The 20,067-nt window shown below is 38.6% G+C and overlaps 1 protein-coding gene across 18 annotated transcripts in view; it reads right to left on the reverse strand.

Annotated features, from left to right (window-relative positions):
- The window catches only part of LOC100063282 (E3 ubiquitin-protein ligase ARIH1), a 188,252-nt gene that overhangs the window by 62,283 nt on the left and 105,902 nt on the right, over nucleotides 1–20,067 (reverse strand). For 2 of the 18 annotated variants that reach the window (XM_070233875.1, XM_005602952.4), the window contains exon 1: nucleotides 295–367. The exons of 3 other annotated variants lie outside the window; for them this stretch is intronic. Coding sequence is in view for 3 of the 15 variants with exons in the window: in XM_023654140.2 (XP_023509908.1) it covers nucleotides 16,811–16,895; nucleotides 17,938–18,050; nucleotides 19,403–19,663 (459 nt within the window). In the remaining 12 variants the exon portion in view is untranslated. Of the gene's footprint in view, nucleotides 1–34; nucleotides 3,897–13,543; nucleotides 16,896–17,937; nucleotides 18,051–19,402; nucleotides 19,664–20,067 lie in introns of those variants that run through there. 13 more of the 18 variants (XM_023654123.2, XM_070233924.1, XM_023654140.2 and 10 more) reach the window with 12 other exon arrangements.

Here is a 20,067-nt window from a genome sequence, read left to right on the forward strand (position 1 = left end):
AGCCATTTCTGATGAAAACCTCCCTTTTCCGTACCCCAAGAGGGACCACAGTCCTAGACAGGCCCAGCGTCGCAAAGAATTCAGCCTTCCCAGGCGGACCAGATGCCCGGAGCCAGACCGTGTCGCCCCCCGCCCCGAGTCGCTCCGGACCCCGCTCCGCTTTTCCTCAGGGGCAGCTGCGTGGGACACAGGCCGCCCACCAGCCTGCGTCGCCACTCGCCTCTGCTCTTCCCAGCCCAGCCCTGGCCTGCCCCCCGCGGTGGCCGGGACACTAAGCAGAACCGCGGCGCTCACCGACGCCAGCGTCTCCTCAGCCATCTTGGCTCCGCCCACCGATGCGCGGCCGGAAGTCGGAGGTTTCCCAGACGACCAAGCAAACGGAAGTCATAGGATGGGGTTGCGGGCAGCGCCTGAGGAGGGAGAGAAGTAGATCGCCGAGCGGAGGCTTTGCCTGGGAGGTCAGTGTCTTCAAGAAGCCGGGAAGGGATTGGGCGCTGACTTACGGCTTGGCTCTAAAGGAACCGGTGAGGGAATGCGCAGTCAGTCATTCCCTTCATCCCGGGCAACCTCTGCCGCCCAACGCCATTGGGTGGACGCTGGAGAAACCGGGGACCCCGCTGCTGGAGTGGCCAGCCATACCAGGAGGACCTGGCGCTGCCCTGACCCCTGTTTGTGTTTATTTCAGTCGTCCTTCCGGGAGCCCCAGCCCCCAAGCCCAAACCCCAGGGCAGGGAACCTCATTATCGTCCTAGGTAGAAACCTCCTCGTTTCGTGGCTGTCACTATCCAAATAAGGTACTGCCCTAAGCAGCCTCCTACTCCAGCTTACTCGAGTTTGCAAACTCGCTGCCGGTGGGCTACATTTGAGCGCAGTCTTGTTTTGATTGGAAATATTCAAAAATCAGGAGATTTCACAATAAAGCCAGAAATCTGGCCTCGGGGTAAATAAAGATCCGACAATGGGCCTGCATTCCTGCCTTCCAGTAAAATAGATTTGAAAACGGCTGCTACCGTAGGTAGGCAGTTGTTTGCCTTTTTGCCCCAGTCCTGACTTCCCGGCACGCTTCAGACGCTTTACATTACCTATCTGGACTGCGGTGTGGTGAATTAAATGCTTATTTTTTCCACTGGGTGATCGTGGAAATACGTGTGGGCTTTGGAATCAAACATGAGTTCTGGACTTCACTACTGCATGACATGACCCAGTCATTTCTCTGAGCTTCATTCATTTCACTACCAGGAACTATGCGATGAACAAAACACAGGATCCCTGCACGCGGAGCACGGATCTTAAAGTGTAGTGAGGAAGTCAGACAGTAAATAATAACATAAGCAAAGTTTATGAAGAAACAGTTCACTAAAGAAATACAAATGGCTCAACATATGAAAATAACTTTGAAAGGAAGAAAAACATGCAAATTAAAGTTTTCAAGAGGCACTTTCCACCTCTTACACTGGCAAAGAACAAAAATTTTCACTGACATAATTGTGACTAAACATGCATTCTTCATCTGTGGCTAGTGGGAATGTGAATTGGTACAACCTACATTGAGAGCAGTTCGGCAATAACTACCAAAATTAAAAATGCACATAACTTTTTAACTTTCAATTCTAGGAAGTTTATTCTATAGCCATAAATGTGGGAAATGACTTTATATATACAAAGTTATTCAGTGCAGCATTGTTTGTAATAACCAAAGCCTGGAAACAACCTAAATGTCCAATAATGGAGGGTAAAGAAATTATGGTAAACCCATACTCTATGCTATCTGAAAAGAAGCAACTGTTTACATATTGAAATGGAAGAACTGCAAAGATATATTATTAACAGATAAAAACAAAGTGCAGAAAAATGTATATAGCATCTGTGTTAATAAAAGGCAAAAATAAAGAGGAATATTATGTACATAATTGTATACTCAGAAAATATCTCTGGAGAGATATTCAAAATGCTAATAGTGATTACTTGTAAGGAGAACTGGGTAGCAGAGAGAAGGGAAAGGGAAGAGACTTTTTACTCTATACTTTGTGTACAATTTGAATTTTGTACCAAATGGATATATTACCTATTCCAATGACAGAAAAAGTAAAATTAAAAGAACATAACTATATAATTAGAATTGTAGTAAATGCTAAGAAGGAGAAATATAGAGTAGTAAGAGCAAATAACAGGCAGATCCAATCTACACTTGTTTGGATGGGGAAGTTTTCCTGGGTAAGAGATGTTTAAAATGACACTAAAGGATAAGGCATTAGCTTGGGGAAGTTGGCAGGCCAGGGAGGATTTCTAAAGCAAAGGAAGAGCTTGTGCAAATGTGCCGAGCATGGAAGAAGCTTGGCCAGTTTGCAGCACAGAAAGACCAGTGTGGCAGGAAATAGGAAAGGGGAAGAGAGTTGGTTGCAATAGATGGAGAGGTAGGAGAGACTAGTGGTACAGATCCACAGAGGCCATGTGAGTAATTTTCTTCTAAGGGCATTGGGAAGGCACTAGAGAGTTTTAAGCAAGGAGTGACATGGTCAGAGTCAACATTAAAAGAGTTCATGTTAGCTAATGAGTGGGAGAATGAATTGAGAGGGGGACAAGAATTGACAATCTAGGGGAGACTAAAAGATACTGCAAATAAGAGATGATGAAACTGTTCACTGGGACTAGAATGGTGGAAAATGAAATGGAGAAAAAGTGAATGGATTCTCAAGAATTTTAGGAGATAAACCAAATTTCCTATGGTGTAGAATTGGAGATGGGGGAATGAGGGAAAGAGAGACAGATGTCACAGGAAGATTACTAGGTTACTAACTTTAAAAGCAACTGGATGAACAGTACAGTCAGTTACTGAGATGGGGAGCCGTAGGGAAGAAGATGGTGGAAAGCTCATGAGTGTGCTTCCCAATATATAAAATCTCCCTGAAAGGGGTCCTCTGGGGAATAAATGACATTATTTATGCCTATGTTATTAAATAAATATAAGCCATTATTATTATATGTTTTAAAATCTCTCCTTTGACCTGATCTTAGGACAAAGAGCACTTTCTGTGCAGTGGTCTTTTTCATAAGAAAGTGCGTTGCTTTCTTGAATTGCAATAACCAAACTTAATGTGCTTTAATTAGATAGGTAATTAGAAAAATCTCCTCAGGGGCCAGCCCAGTGGCGTAGTGGTTAAGTTCACGCGCTCTGCTTCAGTGGTCTGGGGTTCATGTGTTTGGATCCTGGGTGTGGACCTACCCACTGCTCATCATGCCATGCTGTGGCAGCATCCCATATACAAAGTAGAGGAAGATTGGCATGGATGTTAGCTCAGAGACAATCTTCCTCAAGCAAAAAGAGGAAGACTGGCAACAAATGTAAGCTCAGGGCCAATCTTCCTCACACACACACACACACACAAAAAAAAAAACTTCAAAAAACATAACATCTTCACGGGAAGATCTCAGAATCACATAGACAGTATTTCTTGTGTAACACATGACTCTTCATTCCCTTAGAAAACCTCCTGGGATGTAACCTTGCTTATCAGGATCATTCGAGTCATATAGCTGGGTAAGGCATTCCAAACAAAGTATCATTTATCCTTTTTCCCCCATGGTAGGAGATAAGGAGGCAGGAGAGGAATCAGACATCAGTAACTTTTTAACATCCCCAATATATGTATAAAGAAGGAGTTACAGTTGAATGTCTACATTTTAAAGATTTTAATATGTCATTCCTACTCTCATAGGGTCTACAGTGTGCTTTGTTCTGACATCTGTTCCCCAAGCAACTCTAGCACCTCATGCCTCTTCTATGATAACCAGTCCTCCCAAAACCCATATCACCAACTCCTGAGAGTCCAGCCAACACTTTAAAATAATATGAAGCTCCATGGAGCTTCATGAAGCATTTTAAACATGCCCATTCCTGATACTACAAATATACTCAACAGCGAATGTGGGCAAAGGCATACATACTGCATTGTTTGTGAGAAAAAATACTGGAAACACCCCAAATGTCCATCATTAGGGATTATTTAAATAAACCAAAGTGCATCCATATTAAGACATATTATACAGCCTGTAAAAGACGTCAAGGTGGTGAAAGAATTACATGAAAAAACAAAGTGTATAAAATATAGTATGCTTCTATTTGTGTTAAAAAAAATAAGGGGGCAAATATTCACATGTTTTGTAATTACAATTTTGGGAGGAAATCACAAGAAACTGGTAATGCTATTTGTCTGTAGAGGGAATAAGAGGATTAGGGGAACCAGAATAGGAAGGTGACTTACTTTTCATTGTTTACCATTCTATAAAATTTAACTTTTTATTACCCATGTATTTTTAATTTTAAAAACTAGTTAATAAAATATGAAAATGAAACCATTTTTTAAACTCCCATTCCTGGAATTCACTTCTGATTTGGATGTAGAAAATCACAAGAGAACATAGCTCCCACTCTAGAAAACAAAGAAAAGGCCAGATTTAGCTAGAAAATCTAAAATATTTTAAACACCTCAGAAAGCTGAGGACAAAAAGAAACCTAAATGAACCAACCTCCTGAAAGAGCTAAGTCATTTATAGGACAGAAGAGACCCATGGCTGCTTATATTCCATGCTGAACTATATGGCAGGCAGAGGAATCCACCACAGGGGAGTGAAGAGAAACCAGTTGAAATTTAACAAAATTTTAATAGCCCATGGAGGCTGGCATGACATTAGAATCTAGGACTCAAATCCATAGAGAAAGCCTGCGTCCACCTACCAATCTTACTTCTTGGATCTTAACCAAGTACAGGGAAGTAGTAGACTAAAAGTGGGAGGCAGATGGATACTAAAAGAGCTGAGACAGATCACCCTTGCCGTTGAGGCAAGTGGAGCCTCTCCCAAGTGCAAGATACCCTTTCTAAATGAGGGGGCAAGGCAGGAATGCTGTGAAATTCATCAGAAACAGTCTTGAAGGCTAAGCGTGGAGCAGGAGAGCTGAGAGACCATCTCCCAGCACTGTGGGCATTCCTCCTTAAAAGACTAAGGGTAGGGCATACAGAAGAGCTGAGAGGAATATCTCCCATCCCCCTATCCAAAAAAACCTGGCAGTTAGGCTGGTTTGTCCACATTTTTCACTAGAAAGGAGAGATCTCACACATTTCCAAAAGCTGATACCTTGGCTACAAAGTAAAGTCAGATCTCTGGAATCTTGCCAATGCCCAAAACCTAGGCCCTACTGAAAGAAAAGTTCTGATTCTGCCTTCAAAATATCTGAAGCTAGTGGTGAACTGAATCAAACTAAAGTTTCAATAAAGCTTTAGGTCAAATACACATCAGATTGACTGAGCCACTACTCAAGTGGCTGAAAGAAAAATGGCATGCCCCATTTTGAAGGTAAGTAATATTTACTTCAGTTTCTCCTGTTTTTCATACAAAAACGTCCTGCATACAACCACATACACAAGACATGTGCAAAAGCAAGAAAATAAGATCCACAGTAACAGAGGAAGGGTTCAATAGAAGCAAAATGAGAGATGACCCAGATATTGAATTATCAGTTGGGATCTTTAACTCTTATTAAAATGTTAAAACATCTAATGGAAAATATGGATGACATGTGTGAAGAAATGGGAAATTTCAGCAGAAACATGGTAACCATACAAACATAATTAAATCCTAGAAATAAAAATACTATATCAGAAATACAGAATTCATTAGATGGGTTTAACAGGAAGGCATCAGAGAACTTGAAGACAGCTAAATGGAAGGTATCCAAACTGAAAACAAAAAGAGAAAAGATGGAGGGAAAATCATCTGAGATTTGTAGGTTAATATCAAATCATCTAATATATGTGTAATCGGAGTCCCAGGAGGAGAGATGAGAGAGTATGAAGAAATAAATGAAGAGATAATGGCCAAGAAATATCTAATATTAATGAAAGACATCAACAAAGATCAAGAGGTTCAGTAAACTCCATACAAGGAATAATATACCTAGATATATCATAGTAATCTGCTGAAAACCAAAGATAAAGAGTAGATGTAACCATTGGAGGTGAAAAAACCCACATTATGGACAGGTAAACCAATAAAAATATTGGATGACTTCTCACCAGAAACAAATGAGACCTGAAGACAAGTAAACAACTTCTTCAAAATACTGAAAGAAGAAATAACAGGTCAACACAGAATTCTATATCTAACTAAAATACCCCTCAAAAATAAAAGTAAAATAAAGATATTCTCTGATAGACAAAAGCTGAGAGAATTCATCTCTAGAAAAACCGTGATAGAAGAAATGCTAAAAGAACTCCTTCAGATAAAAGAGAGTTTATATCAGACAGAAGCCCAGATTTTCTGGAAAATATGAAGAGCAATAATGATTAAATATTGTGGGGAAGAGAATAGAGAGTCTAGAAATAACTACACACACATATGGTCAGTTGATTTTCAACCGAGATGCTAAATCAACCTAATGTGTGAAGAAAAATCTTTTTAAACAAATGTTGCTGGAACAACTGGATATCCATGTTGAAATAAACCTCATTCTGTACACAAAAATTACTTTGCGATGGATCATATACCTAAATGTAAAACTCCAAACTATAGCTGTAAAGCCTAAAACCATTGAAATGGCTCATAGACCATCTATGATCCACCACAGACATAAAACCCCAAACCATAAAACTTCTAGAAGAGAATATGTCCTTTGTGACCTTGAGGTCACAAAACCATAAAAGAAAAAAATTGATAAAGTGAACTTTATCAAAATAAAAATTTGTGCTCATCAAAAACTCCCAATAAGAAAGTGAATAAGCCATAGTCTACCCAAAAAAAAAAAAAAAAAAAAAAATCATAGCACATATATCTGTCAAAGGACTTGTATCCAGATTTCACAGAATAACCCACAATAAAAAGACAATCCAATTTTAAAATGGGAAAAGACATGAAAGACACTTCATGAAAGATATACAAATGTGAGATAAGCATATGAAAAGTGCTCAACATTATTATCAGGAGAATGTAATGTAAATTAAAATCACAGCATTATTTCATACCTGCTAAAATGGCTAAAACAATAAATGTTGACAAAGATATGGAGCAACTGGAACTCTCATACATCATTGATGGTAGTACAAAATGGTAAGCCACTTTGGAGAACAGGAAGACAGTTTCTTAAAAAGTTAAACATACCTTACCAGGTGACTCAGCAATTTTCTACTCTTAAGCATTTATCCAAGAGAAACAAAAACATGTATATCCACAAAATAAACAAAAAAAATCTTGTGTACAAATATACACAGCAGCCTTATTCATAATTGTCCCAAACTGGAAACAACCTAAAAGTCCATCAATAGGAGATTGGATAAACAAATTGGGTATACTTATAGAATGAAATACTACTCAGCAATAAAGAATAATTTACCGATGCATACAACAATATGGATGAGTCTTTAAAGCATTATAAGACACCAGATATGAGTACATATTATATGATTCCATTTATATAAAGTCCAAAAGCAGGCAAAATAAATCTTTAGTGATAAAAATCAGCAAATGATCAATGGAGTAGGGAGGGGGAGCAGAGATGATTTGAAAGATGCACAAGAGAACTTTCTGGGTTAAAGGTAATGTTCTATATCTTCTTTTGGATGTTATCACACATGTGTATACAATTGTCAAAACATCAAACTGAACACTTAAGATGTGTGCATTTTACAATATATGGATTTGTTCTCCTCAGAGTGATCTTTGGGCTCTAATCTCTTCAGGGCTAGGCCCTTGATTGTAGAATTTATCTTAAAGGGCACACAATCCAGTGTCCCAAAGAAATAGCTTTTAGAATCTGTAAAACAATTTTGTGGAACCAACAGTTTATTTACATTGGTTAGTGAGCAAGCATTAGACCATTGTAAGGCACTGACTTGTACTCATGTGATTTTAACATGAATAGATGGTACAATTCTTAACCTACTCTATTGCAAACTAGTCAAAATAATGGAGTAAAAATTAATTCTTCAAATGCATGTAGAATACTATCACTGTTCATTAAACCCATTCTCTGGTATTTGTTGCCATGACCTTTACAATGCTGCAAACCAGTTGCAGGATTTTTAGATACAAACTCATTTCCTATCCAAAGCAGGCATCTTTTCCAAAGCAGGTGGAAACTCAGGTCATGCTTCCCCCTTTGTTAGAGAAAACTCTTTAGTATTTCCTTAAGTTAAATAGAAATGAACCACAAGTCAGGGTCATATGGTGGGAATTTATTAAGAAGCAAAGAACTTTGTTCATACCAAGACGACTAGCAATTAGTTATAAATGACTTGAGAGCAGGTGCAAGGATTTACAATTTTAGAACATTCCATTAGAATGTCTGCTGCCCAAGTAGGCCCACAGGAGGTGCTCCATAAATGCTGGTTATCATTTTATGTTGCACTCCCTCTGAGAAAATGATGTGACCTGCAGAGGTGGAAGTATACATAGGGAGTCTCCCTTCAACAGGAAGCTGGGAAATTCAGTAAGTAGTGGTGTTTTTGGACAGGTTCCCTCAGAAAACTTAGGACAAAATCCTGCTCTGTGTGTATGCGGTCAGTCCTCAGGAATCCCAGCTTGGCCAGTTGATTCCAAAGATCCAGATCCTCACTGCACAAACTCGAGATTCACATTTCTAAGAAATAGCAATTTAATGAGGACTGAAATGGCTTCTAGGGCACTGCTTTGTTATTATGCATATAGAAACAAATTTTAGCCATCAGAAGGAAATCTAAAATCTATAGCAGCAAGTTTTCAGCCTAGAGAGCTTTCTGGAGAATTGTCTACTATAGAGAATTAGCTTTATATTTCTATAATCCCTTTCAAATTCCCACCCTGAAAGAAACTTGAATACTCCATGGCAAAAAGCAGGCAGCTTGAAAAGCAAATACCAAACTTTTATACAGGTACAGTCAGTAATGAGGGATATACAGGTGCCAAATAAGATACCAAGTCAGGAAATGTTACTTTGTGCATAGGAAGACAAGTCACCAGCTTAAAGTAGGTAAGGTTGGCCTTCAGGAGAGGGTTTGGAAATATGGGGATTGCATCTTAACTCTCATTAAAATGCTAGGGTGGCTCTCAAATGTGAGGGTGAAAAAGGTATACTTTGGATCCCTCTTAGCGGAGTATCTGAGGTTAACAACAAGAGACATGTTTTGAACAGAGAAGAGCCAAAAATAAGAATCAGTCATTGAGTCTCTAGGTCAATCTAAGGCTGAAAGTCCCCTAACCAGTCTATATAATTTTAGCAGGTACTTTTGGCAAGGCTGTTTGAGAAGCAGCTAGTGAAATGAAAGGAATAGTGGTGGTCAAATTGTGCCTCCAGCTCTGCCATTAACTGGCTGGGTGACCTTGGGCAATCCATTGAGTCTCCATGTAGAATCAGGGTTAAGAGCTTCAGATAAACCAACAGACCCTTTATTCATTGCTATACCTCCAGTGCCAACAGTGCCTGATGCCACGGGTGTTGACTGAAGGAATCTAAGTTTGAATCTTCATTCTGCCACTTACAAAAGGATGACTTAGGGAAACTACCTACCTTCTTTGAGCTTCTATTTTGTTATTTATAAAATGGAGATGGTAACTATCTCATAGGATTGTGAGTTTTAAAAAGATGGACATGAAGCATGTAGTAAACATTAAATAAGTTAGCCATAATTATCTATTCTATACTAATTCCTTACATTTACTTAAAAAATAAAACTTGCAGGGCATTTTGGTTTTGCTGAACACACCTGCTGTGATGTGCAGCCAGTGAACCATGATCTCCAAAATCTGGCTCCTAATCCAGAGGGGTAAACCCCAAGAGCCACATTTGTCCCGACGATCCTGCCCATTGGTTGGTTGGTTCTGTCTACATGTGTCTGCAGCAGTTAAAATAGAACACCTGGAGCTATGGGGTAGCTGACAGGAAAAGCAGAAGTTGTTAGAATGCTGTGGATGTATAGAAGACGGACAATACCAGTTTAGGAGTCCAAATTGCTTTCTAGTTCCTGGATCCAATCTCATCCTGCCTTTGGGAATGTGTGAGACAGCTCTCTATCCTTATTTTTTACCTAAGTTAGTACTAGTATGCTTATTATTAGTAACTAGGCTTTGTTTTCCCATTAATTTTCTTTTATCCTCACAATGTTCCTATAAAAGACAATACAGCATGATGGAATGAACACATGAAATCACATAAGGATGATCCTGCTATAAACTCTATGTAATTTTTGAGTTAATAGTCTACGATCTTGTTTTCTCACTTGTAAAATAGGTTAGCAATGCTTACTTTGTTTTAGGGCTGCTGAGAAGATACAGATAACATAAGTAAGCATCTAGCAAGAATCACTCAACAAATTACAGCTCTTAATAGTATCCTCATTTTACAAAAGGAAAAACTATGGCTGAGAAATACTGATATTCTTTCCACACCGCCACACTGGAATAAAAACAGGAAAATTCAGTCCTAACAAACATCATCCAAAGAATTAAAGTAACAGCGAGAAATTTGTGACTCTTAAGTGCTCTGAATTTAACTATAAATGATTAAGTAGAATTGTGCATTGACTTGACACAAATAGCTTAATGACAGCTTTGCTTAGAACCATTCAAACATCTTTGCTCAGTCTCTAATTTACTTGCCCAGATAGATTTCTCTCCTTTGGGAAGAGAATATATTGCCAGTTGATGTGAACACTCTACTATTTGTCAGTTCTACTGTTCTTTTGGTTTTGTGAATTATTTCCTCCACTTACCGGAAAACTGACAAAAACCAAACTGGGCACTTCACACCAGACCCTTTAGAAGGGACCATTACACAAAACCCACTCAACCAGGGCCTACAGTATGGCCCTTTCCTGAGGTTGTGAATTTCCCACGAGTCCTATTGTCTCTTATGACCTAGCACACTCACCTATACCCCTCTGCAACTATAGCAGTGTCTAGATCAATGGTCTCAACCTTATCTGCAAGTCTCAAACTGCACTGCACAATCATCAGGGATGGGGATGAGGATGGGGCTTTAAAAGTTACTGATGCCCAGGACAAAACCCAAAGCAATTAAATTATAATCTTTATGAAGTGGGACTCAGGTATTAGTTCTTTTTTCTTTTGAAGTTTCTCAGTGATTCCACTCTGTGTCAGATGGACAGTGGCATTAAGTTGCAACCCAAGACGAATGCAAGTTGGAAAATATGGCCCCAGTGCAGTTTTTCTTTGACCCACATTTAAGAATATTGTAAATTAATGGCCAACACTTCAAAATTGAGAGAATTCACATAGTACGTATTTCACAGGCTCCTCTCAGAGCCCTCTTAGCCCAGGGTAGTCATTAAAATATTTACCTGTCTCTTGTAAACATCTGAGTTTAAGACTCCTGTGTTACTCAAGACCCCTGGATTACTGTGGTAATAAACTTGTGCTTTTGGCATTGTCAGAACTGCTACCAATCAATGTGTGATTGATTTATATACTATTTGGCTCCTACTCTGAAAATGACCCTAGACAACCCCATCTACATTTTAATCATGTCTGAAAACTGTTTTTCAAAAGAATTTCATCTTAGGCATTTTTTCCACACTAAATGCTTACTGCCTAGAGAAATATCAGCAATAGTTTCCTTAAAAAATGGATTTAATTCCACAAAAAGCAAAAGATTAAAACTCAGCAACTGTCTTACTCTGTTTACTTCTAGAATAGACAGTATTTGATTATTTCCAGTTGAGCATTTCCAAGTTAGCTATTTCATCTTGGGTAATAAAGTGGAGAAGCAAATTCCTTAAAATAAACCAGAAATACACAAACTTTATCCCCCCCCAATCTGAGGGGCCTGCACTTCTTCTTTCTGAAGGAGCCAAGATTTCCCCATAATGCTCACTATCTTCTTAAAGCCCGATAGGTCATCCAGTTCTAAGGAAACACACTGAGAACAAATGGATATTGGCTGTTCTGTGCCTTTTCGGTTATCAGTTATGAAAGAAATTCTGTAACAAGTTCCAGGAGACTAGCCAAAATCCTTTACATTGAAATTCGTTTGAACAAATAATTAAAACAACAACTGCAATTTGCTTGGCCACTATTTATCAAGTCAAATGATGATGAACCATATACTCTTAACTATTACATGTGATAGTCTTCTCATGAGGACTGTCCCAATCACCAACATCAGAAGGGCTATTCTTATATCCATGGCTGGTTTCTTTTGATTGGGCAAAACACAGAGCCACATTAGTTGCAAACTCTGCAACAAATTAAAGACCAGAGATAGCAGACAGCATTCCTCCAACAGTAGCAGCAACAGATATTTACAGTCTTTGATATGGTATAAAAGTACACTATAGTTAAGAACCACCTTTCTTGGTACTCAATGCGAGGTCATTCTAAGACCAGAAAAAGAAAACATGACACGAAGAGGTAGTACGATGTTGACTGAGTCTCATATAGGAGAGAGTTTGAGTCCCAGATAGAAGAAATTGTGAAATATTGGGCAAGTTACCTAACCTGGTTGAGCTTTTTCTTCTTCTTTTGTAAAACAGAGCAATTTCTACTCTGCTTGCTTTAGACAGTAATATGTTAAAGTGGCCAGCCCTGGTGGTCTGGTGGTTAAGATTTGGCGCTCTCACTGCCATGGCTCAGGTTTATTTCCCAGTCAGGGACCCATACCACTCATCTGTTGGTTGTCGTACTGTGGCAGCTGCATGTTGCTGTGATCCTGAAAGCTATGCCACCAGTATTTCAAATACCAGTAGCGTCACCCATGGTGGACAGGTTTCAGCAGAGCTTTCAGACTAACACAGACTAGGAAGAAGGACCTGGTCACCCGCTTCTGAAAAAATAGGCCATGAAAACCCTATGAATAGCAGTGGAGCATTGTCTGATACAGCGCCAAAAGGTGAGAGGATGATGCAAAAAGAAAAAAAAAATAAGACGAGGCAGGGTTCCACTCTGCTGTACACAAGTCACTAGGAGTTGATATTAACTCAATGGAACTAACAACAAAAATAAGTTAAAGTGCTTTGAAGATAAAAGTGACAAATAACTCACATAATTATAGATCCAAATATGACCAAATTAAATCTTTGTCCTAAAATCTGGAGTTGGCTAGATTATCAGTAACAAAGATCTCCAACTTTGGGACCTTCTTTAAGACAACTCTCCCTCCATCCCCATGGGAGTTATCAGCTTCTAAGAGTGAGCTAAATGTAAGGTGAAGTAGTTTTGAGGTTAATTGAGAATGACTTTCAAAGTACTTTGTCTTTAAAAAACTGACAAAGACCTACTAAGCATCTAATATGTATCACTGTTACTACACAAACAGCAATATGAATTCAATGTTCAAGACACAGAAATTGGAAAGCTTTCAGAAAATGCTCTGAAGGCTTCATTAACCAAGTTAATTGTTGGGGACGGTCTCATTCACAGTTCCTTGCAAAGAAACTGAAACAAATCTTGACATTTTATATTAAATAGGAACAGTGAATAAGGCACATAATACAGGTGACTGTTAGGCCACCAATGTCTTTTTTTTTTAAACTATAAAAATAAACATAAGTTACTAATGGAATAACAAAATAAAAGTTTATTTTATTAGAATTAGGAATGTTCTTTCCCTCTGGGCAACCTGAACAGTCCAGTTACAATGAAAATCTAAGAACAGTTATTTCCACAGCACAGGGTGCTCTATGCACAAAATTACAGGGTTAGGAGCATTTAATCAATTTATCGATCTGATTGTCTCACCAACCCGCCCCCTCCCATCCCCCAAGTGCTCTATACCGGGATTTGTAGCTAAAAGAATTTGTTACATCAATTCCTTTTCTCTCTTGTACTGAATTTCAGTTCCTAATCATGGCTGAACCACATTTTACACTGCAGATTCAACCACTTCAAATCAAGTCAGTCAGTCTTGGATCTGTTATATATGTGTGTATGTATACACGTGTGTATTTAATATATTTATTTAAACACACATAAAACACAATCTGGGTCGCAGCAAATTACACAGAATTTAGAGTCTGATATTATATGCTACTCAGTATTACCACTGTGGTTTCCATCCTGAGCTTTGGATCAAAATTTTATTGTAAATCATTTAAAGTCCATCAACTGCTCAATGAATTGTTCAAATAAAGCATGCACTTTTCAAAAGACAATGTAACTGCCCTCAAGAAGACAGGGAGACCCTCGTGCTTATGATGAATAGAGCCCTCTGACAGACAGACTCAGGTAGATGAAATAGGAAAGCTGTCACACAATATAGCTTACCTATCCCAGTTGGGGGTCACTGAAGCTACTAACAATGAAAGCAATTAACTCAGGGAATTCTCTCAAATATGGAGATGGCCGTCAAAATCTTGGAAGTAGAAAAGGCCAGTTCACCTTGATCCATACAAGTTTGGGAACGCACCCACAACTGCAATACCCTCAGGTAATATGCTAACACTGAAGCTAAAAAGCATCTCTAAAAAGCATTATTTTCTTCCATGGGTGGGAGCTGATATTATGAAGTGCACACACTTTTTGGATACCTCTTACAAGGGGATGGTGTAAAGAGGATTTATGACACTCAAACCTAGATACTGCAGTTAGCTGGTTAAGATTTTTTTAAAACACCACACGTACACAAAACATTTTAAGGGAGCCACACATATCTAGGTAGCAACTCTGGCTGCTTTTCAAAGTTACCAGGGAAAGGAACTTATTCAAGCTTCCTTAAAAAAAATCTCCTTAGTTTTGATAAATGTCTTTTAAGATTGATGCAGTCATTTAAAATAAAGTCAAATGGATGATGGGGAGAAGAGCATATGGAAGAAGCAGACACTGAGTTCAGATTTGCACCTGAGGTGGCAAGAGAGGGGATAATAAAAGGTACAGGTAAAATTGATCCTAAAGCGACAAGTGGTTTAAGGAAGCAGCATAATATACTCAGCAAACATTCACTGATTTTTGATGGGAAAAGAACAGTTGCAAGTACATCTCATGTAACAACCTTTTCTAAAAGGAAAAGTAGGGTTGATTCAGCAAAGCCTAACTTAGGCAAAAGGCCAGAGGAAAGTGAACCTACTTCCCAATGGAGTAATAAGATGTACAGTGCAAGAGCAGACAAAGCTGCCTCACAAATGGTAAACACTCCCTAGGCGCAAGACATTTAAAGGAAGACAGAGGTCCTCAGCCAAAACTGGTATTTAACATAAAGACCTCTTAATCTAGTTGCCTAGTTCACTCTCCACTCCTGTATAAAACTGACAGATTTAGGGATGCTGACCTGTTGAAAAATACCACAGCCAGAATGGCCTAAACAGGTATATAGTTAATAAAACCACCACCATCCTTTACTTTTAACATAGCTTAGTAGAAATTTCATAAAAATGGACATCACAGGTAAAATGCATTATTAATTCTCCTATCTGCTGACAATAGAAAAGAAGCAAACTCAGTGATTTCTATTTAAATGCACTAGATGGGAACATCATGTTCTAGGGGTATTTGCCTTCAAACTGAACCCACAGCAACACACACAAGCAATTTCAGTATCTGCCATTTTAAATTCACAATCTGAAACTAAGTGAATGGCTATTTATATTTAAAGCAAAAACATTCTATTTGACACCCTAACGTAAAAAAGGGGTGAGAAAAGAGCCATAACTAAAAATTTTTAAAAGGCTCAAAGCAGCAATTAAGGAATAAAAAGTGAAATGTTTCCTCTGGATGTGATATGGAGCCTAGGAAGCCTTCAGCCATGTGCATGACATGAGCACACAAAGGCTTAGGTAGATGTGTGAGGCCACGGAAGGGGATGAGGTTGGGGACTGGTCATCCTTGAAATGCAGCAACAAAGCTCCCTGTTGCAGCCCTTATCAGGCCATGGCATTTAGTTAGAACTTGACCTCCCTGTCCCTGATCAAGAGCTGGGAATTCAAGGCATGAGGCCCGTGGGCAGCAACAGACATATCAAAACCAGAAAGGGCAAAGTAATTTCAGGAAAGGGAAATCAAAGCTCTAGTTAGGTCTTCCAGAGGTGCTTAACCAATATGCCTTTTATCCCAACCCTCAACCCTGGAAAGATAAAGCAAACTAAAAGAAAATGCACAGCAAATAGACATAATCTTGAAGATTTTTAAAGAATAAATATTTTTTTGTAATTAAACATTATGCAAACACGTGCCACGCTTGCTTTGTCCATGCATATGCACTATATACAATTTTGAAAAATACTGTGTTGTCCTGTTTTAAAAGTCATATACAAAGTTTTTTTGTTTTTTTTTTTGTTTAATTCCTCTGGCTGCCTACCCCCTTCCCCGCCCCAAGAATTTTCTTTACAAGGAACTGATCATCATTTACTCATGACCTTGGGGTATGAGAAACAGAGAGTCAGTCTGTGTGTGTGGGTGTATGTGTCTGTGTAGGGGAGGAAGGGGAAGAGGTCCTTTACCAAAACAACAAAACAGCTGATTTGGACATGAAAAGCAGTGTCAAGGAGTTGTTTTAAATTTTAACTGTACTACACTCAGGAAAAAGAAAAAGAAAAAAAGGAGTCAGCTTTGAGAATGAAGCTACGTTACAAGTTAAAGTTGGAGGGCTTTTAGTGTGTCTGTCACACTTTTGTTGGTGGCCTAGAATACTGTTGTACAATGGTTTATCTACCTTTTTTTATTACAATATAATTTACTTAAACTTTCCGTTAACAAAACAGAATTCTGGTACTACAGACCAGTGGTGTCAGAACAGGCTTAGTGCCTCCTTGTTTGTGTTTGTTTTGTTTTGTTTGTTTTAATTGCATGAGCACTCTAGATGGTAAAGTTTTCAGAGTTCATTTTATGCAGGGCCATTCTCAGTCCTCAATGTACTCCCACAGATCTTTTTCATAGCCTTCATGCACATGCTGTAATAAAACCCTTCGTCGACTCTCACAGTATCTGTAATCAAAGAGAAAAAAAACACTTGTTGTCAGCCTCCAATAATAAAAAAAGAGGCATTTACTCATTTTTTAAGGTATTTCTACAGTTTATCTAGACTTGGAACCAAGCACCTGCTTTTAATAGGCACATTTTCAGGTCTAGATGAAAGACACAACAAATTGTTTCTAATTTTAAAAAGGTATTTTTCAAAAGCTATGATTCCCAGTTTGAGGAATTAATTTTAGAGCAATAAAATGTTAGAAATACCTTAGGGCCTTAGAAATCATCTGATTCAATCCTGTCATTCTACAGATAAATAAACAGTTTCAGGAAGAAGTAACTTCAAGCGTTATTTCTTCACATTTGTAAAATCTTTGTTGACTGTGAAAGTACTATAAACACAATGTAGTAGTTACAGTTGGCTAAGAGAAGTGAAAATATTACTTAGGACTAAATTTCCAAGTCTTCCAAATTCTCAAAGGTTTCTACTACTATTAAAAAGATATCAGTATTTGCCAGGAAATAACTTTGGGAGAAAGGGCTCCATGTTGAAAAAACAAACATTTTGCATCTTTAGCTTAAGAGGTAGCATATCCTGAAGTAGCATATCATCTACTCCTAGGACAAAGTAAATCTCTCCTTAGAAAAAACAAATCTAATAAAAACTCTTTAGGTTTGGGTAGCTCACTTGTCAATAGCCCTAATTCATAGGATCCCCACGCTAGGACCAGCACCCCAATCTCACCTCTCATCCTAATGGCCACTTGCCCTTTTTAGGCTCGCTCTTCCTTGCAGGGTAGCAACTAAGAAGATAAAGCTGAATGGAAGAAGCAGAATCAGCCTTCGGGATAAATGCTGATCTGTCCGCTATGCTTGACTAGAACTACTATCTGCAATTTGTTGCCTTAAGGACAGAAGCAATCTGTGAGAAATATGGAAGCTGCTCAGTTTCTGCATATGCTAAACCCAAGTTTCACTATCACCTAACTTCACCACTAAGGTATACCAGACCACCATTGGCAGAAACTTTTGCTCAACAACTACTAAAAAAAATTCTCACCTGTACTTATCTTGTACTTTCTGTTTTATATCCTGTAGAGAATCTTGGGAAATATCTCGTTCGAGGTAGCCCGAAAGCACCTCTGTGGCATTCTCTAGATCTGCTTGGTTATTCTGCAAGAGGAGGAAGAATACACAGTAAATTTTGGATTCAGAAGAAAGCTAAAAGATAAACTATTTTAGTTGCTTCCTTGCCTACTGACTGATTTCAACACTGAGTCCATAATTTCTTTTTTTTTTTTTTTAAAGATTGGCACCTGAGCTAACCACTGTTGCCGCTCTTCCTTTTTTCCTGCTTTTTCTCCCCAAATCCCCCCATACGTAGTTGTATACTGTAGTTATGAGTGCCTCCGGGTAAGCCATGTGGGACACCACCTCAGCATGGCCTAACGAGAGGCGCCATGTCCACACCCAGGATCCGAAACCATGAAACCCTGAGCTGCTGAAGTGGAGCGTGCGAACCTAACCACTCAGGCACAGGGCTGGCCCCTGATTCCATAATTTTTACAGGTGGGTTAACCGCACCTGTAAAGCTCTTTATTGCTTTCACCTGCACAAGCCACACTCTCTTTTTTCCAAGACAATTTTTTAAATATTAAAAGAACTCAAGATTTACCCATTCCCTCTGGAAGAATATCAAGGACAATTTGAAAGGACTTAAGAAAAAGTCTTTTGGAATCTTCTACTTCCGAGAACTGCTATTTGCTAAAACTCAAAGGAAAACTTGAGGAAAAAACAGAAACTCATTCTTGCTTACATCTGGCTGCACATACTTCTTCTAAGAGAACACTGTATGGAAGATTAAAATTTTGTTATCCTTTACTACTGTGGCTACTTCTGTGCATTTACCTATCTAAATTCCCATCTGCTAGTCAGTATTATGGTCTAGTCATCTATGGACATCAATGTTCCATGCATCAATTTTAAATGAGCATCTCTATTTGAAAAACCTTTACTGCTAAAAGCCTCCTTTAGCCTTTAGTCATTACTTTACTTCTCCACCAAAGCTAACCACCATATTAACTTCTAATAACCATATATTAGTTTGGCCTGAAAAAAGGCTTTTATTCAGAACTTATGAAGTACCAGGTGCTATATAAACAATATACATGGATAGTCTCCCTTAAATCTCATAACATCCTAGAAATTATTATCCCCATTTTAAAACAGAGATATAGACAAGGTTAAGTAATTTGCTCCAAGTCATCAGAACTAAAAAGTGATAAAGTCAAGACTCAAATTCAGGGCTGATTCCAGAGTCTGCATACTTAATCACTAGCTGGCTAAACCACATCAATTTGAATGTAGTTTACGACAAGAAACCTAAATTTCTTTTATCTTCGTAATAAATACTACACTTTTAATCCACATATTCTGAGCAGATAGGAACCTTTAAAACTCTATATATCTTATCTATGAATGACACAAGGTAGGTTTTCTTCTCCACATTCAGTAACTATGCCTACCTCAAAGATAATGGACTGGTTATTCTTTTTGAGGTAGAAAGCGAAGACATAAGTGTACATGAGTGTGGCACGACACTGGCAGAGGACATCAACTGCTTTCTTCAGGAACTGCACCTCAATCCAGGACATGTTGTGCTGTTGCATCTCCTCCATTTTCTGTTTCACCTGAGCATATAGTTTGTGCTCAAATCGTAGACTCTGCATGTGGTTCATATAGCGATTACAGTAGAACAGGTACCTCTGCAGGGCTGCCCTAGATCGCTGTCCCATTAACGAAAAATTAAGGTCATGTAATTATAGCAAATGTATTATACATACACAAAAGCTGATATATTTACTCATGAAACACTATAGGAATTTAGACTAAAATCAGGAACAAACAGGTATCTATTGCTACTTTGTTATTTAACACTGCTTTGAATGTCCAATAGCTATACTTTCTAATACAGCAACCATTTAGCGACATGTGGCTATTTAAATTAAAATTAAAAATTCAGTCCCTCAGTGCTCAATAGCCATATGTGGTTGGTCAGTGGCTACAAAATTGGACGGTGGTGATAAAGAATATTTCCATCATTACAGAAAGTTCTACTGGATAGCACTGTTCTGTAGTATGCAATAAGATGTACAACAAGCAAGGAGCATCAATATTTTAAAGCAGACAA

The sequence above is a fragment of the Equus caballus genome, chromosome 1 (assembly GCF_041296265.1).
Source record: "Equus caballus isolate H_3958 breed thoroughbred chromosome 1, TB-T2T, whole genome shotgun sequence".
NCBI lineage: Eukaryota > Metazoa > Chordata > Mammalia > Perissodactyla > Equidae > Equus > Equus caballus.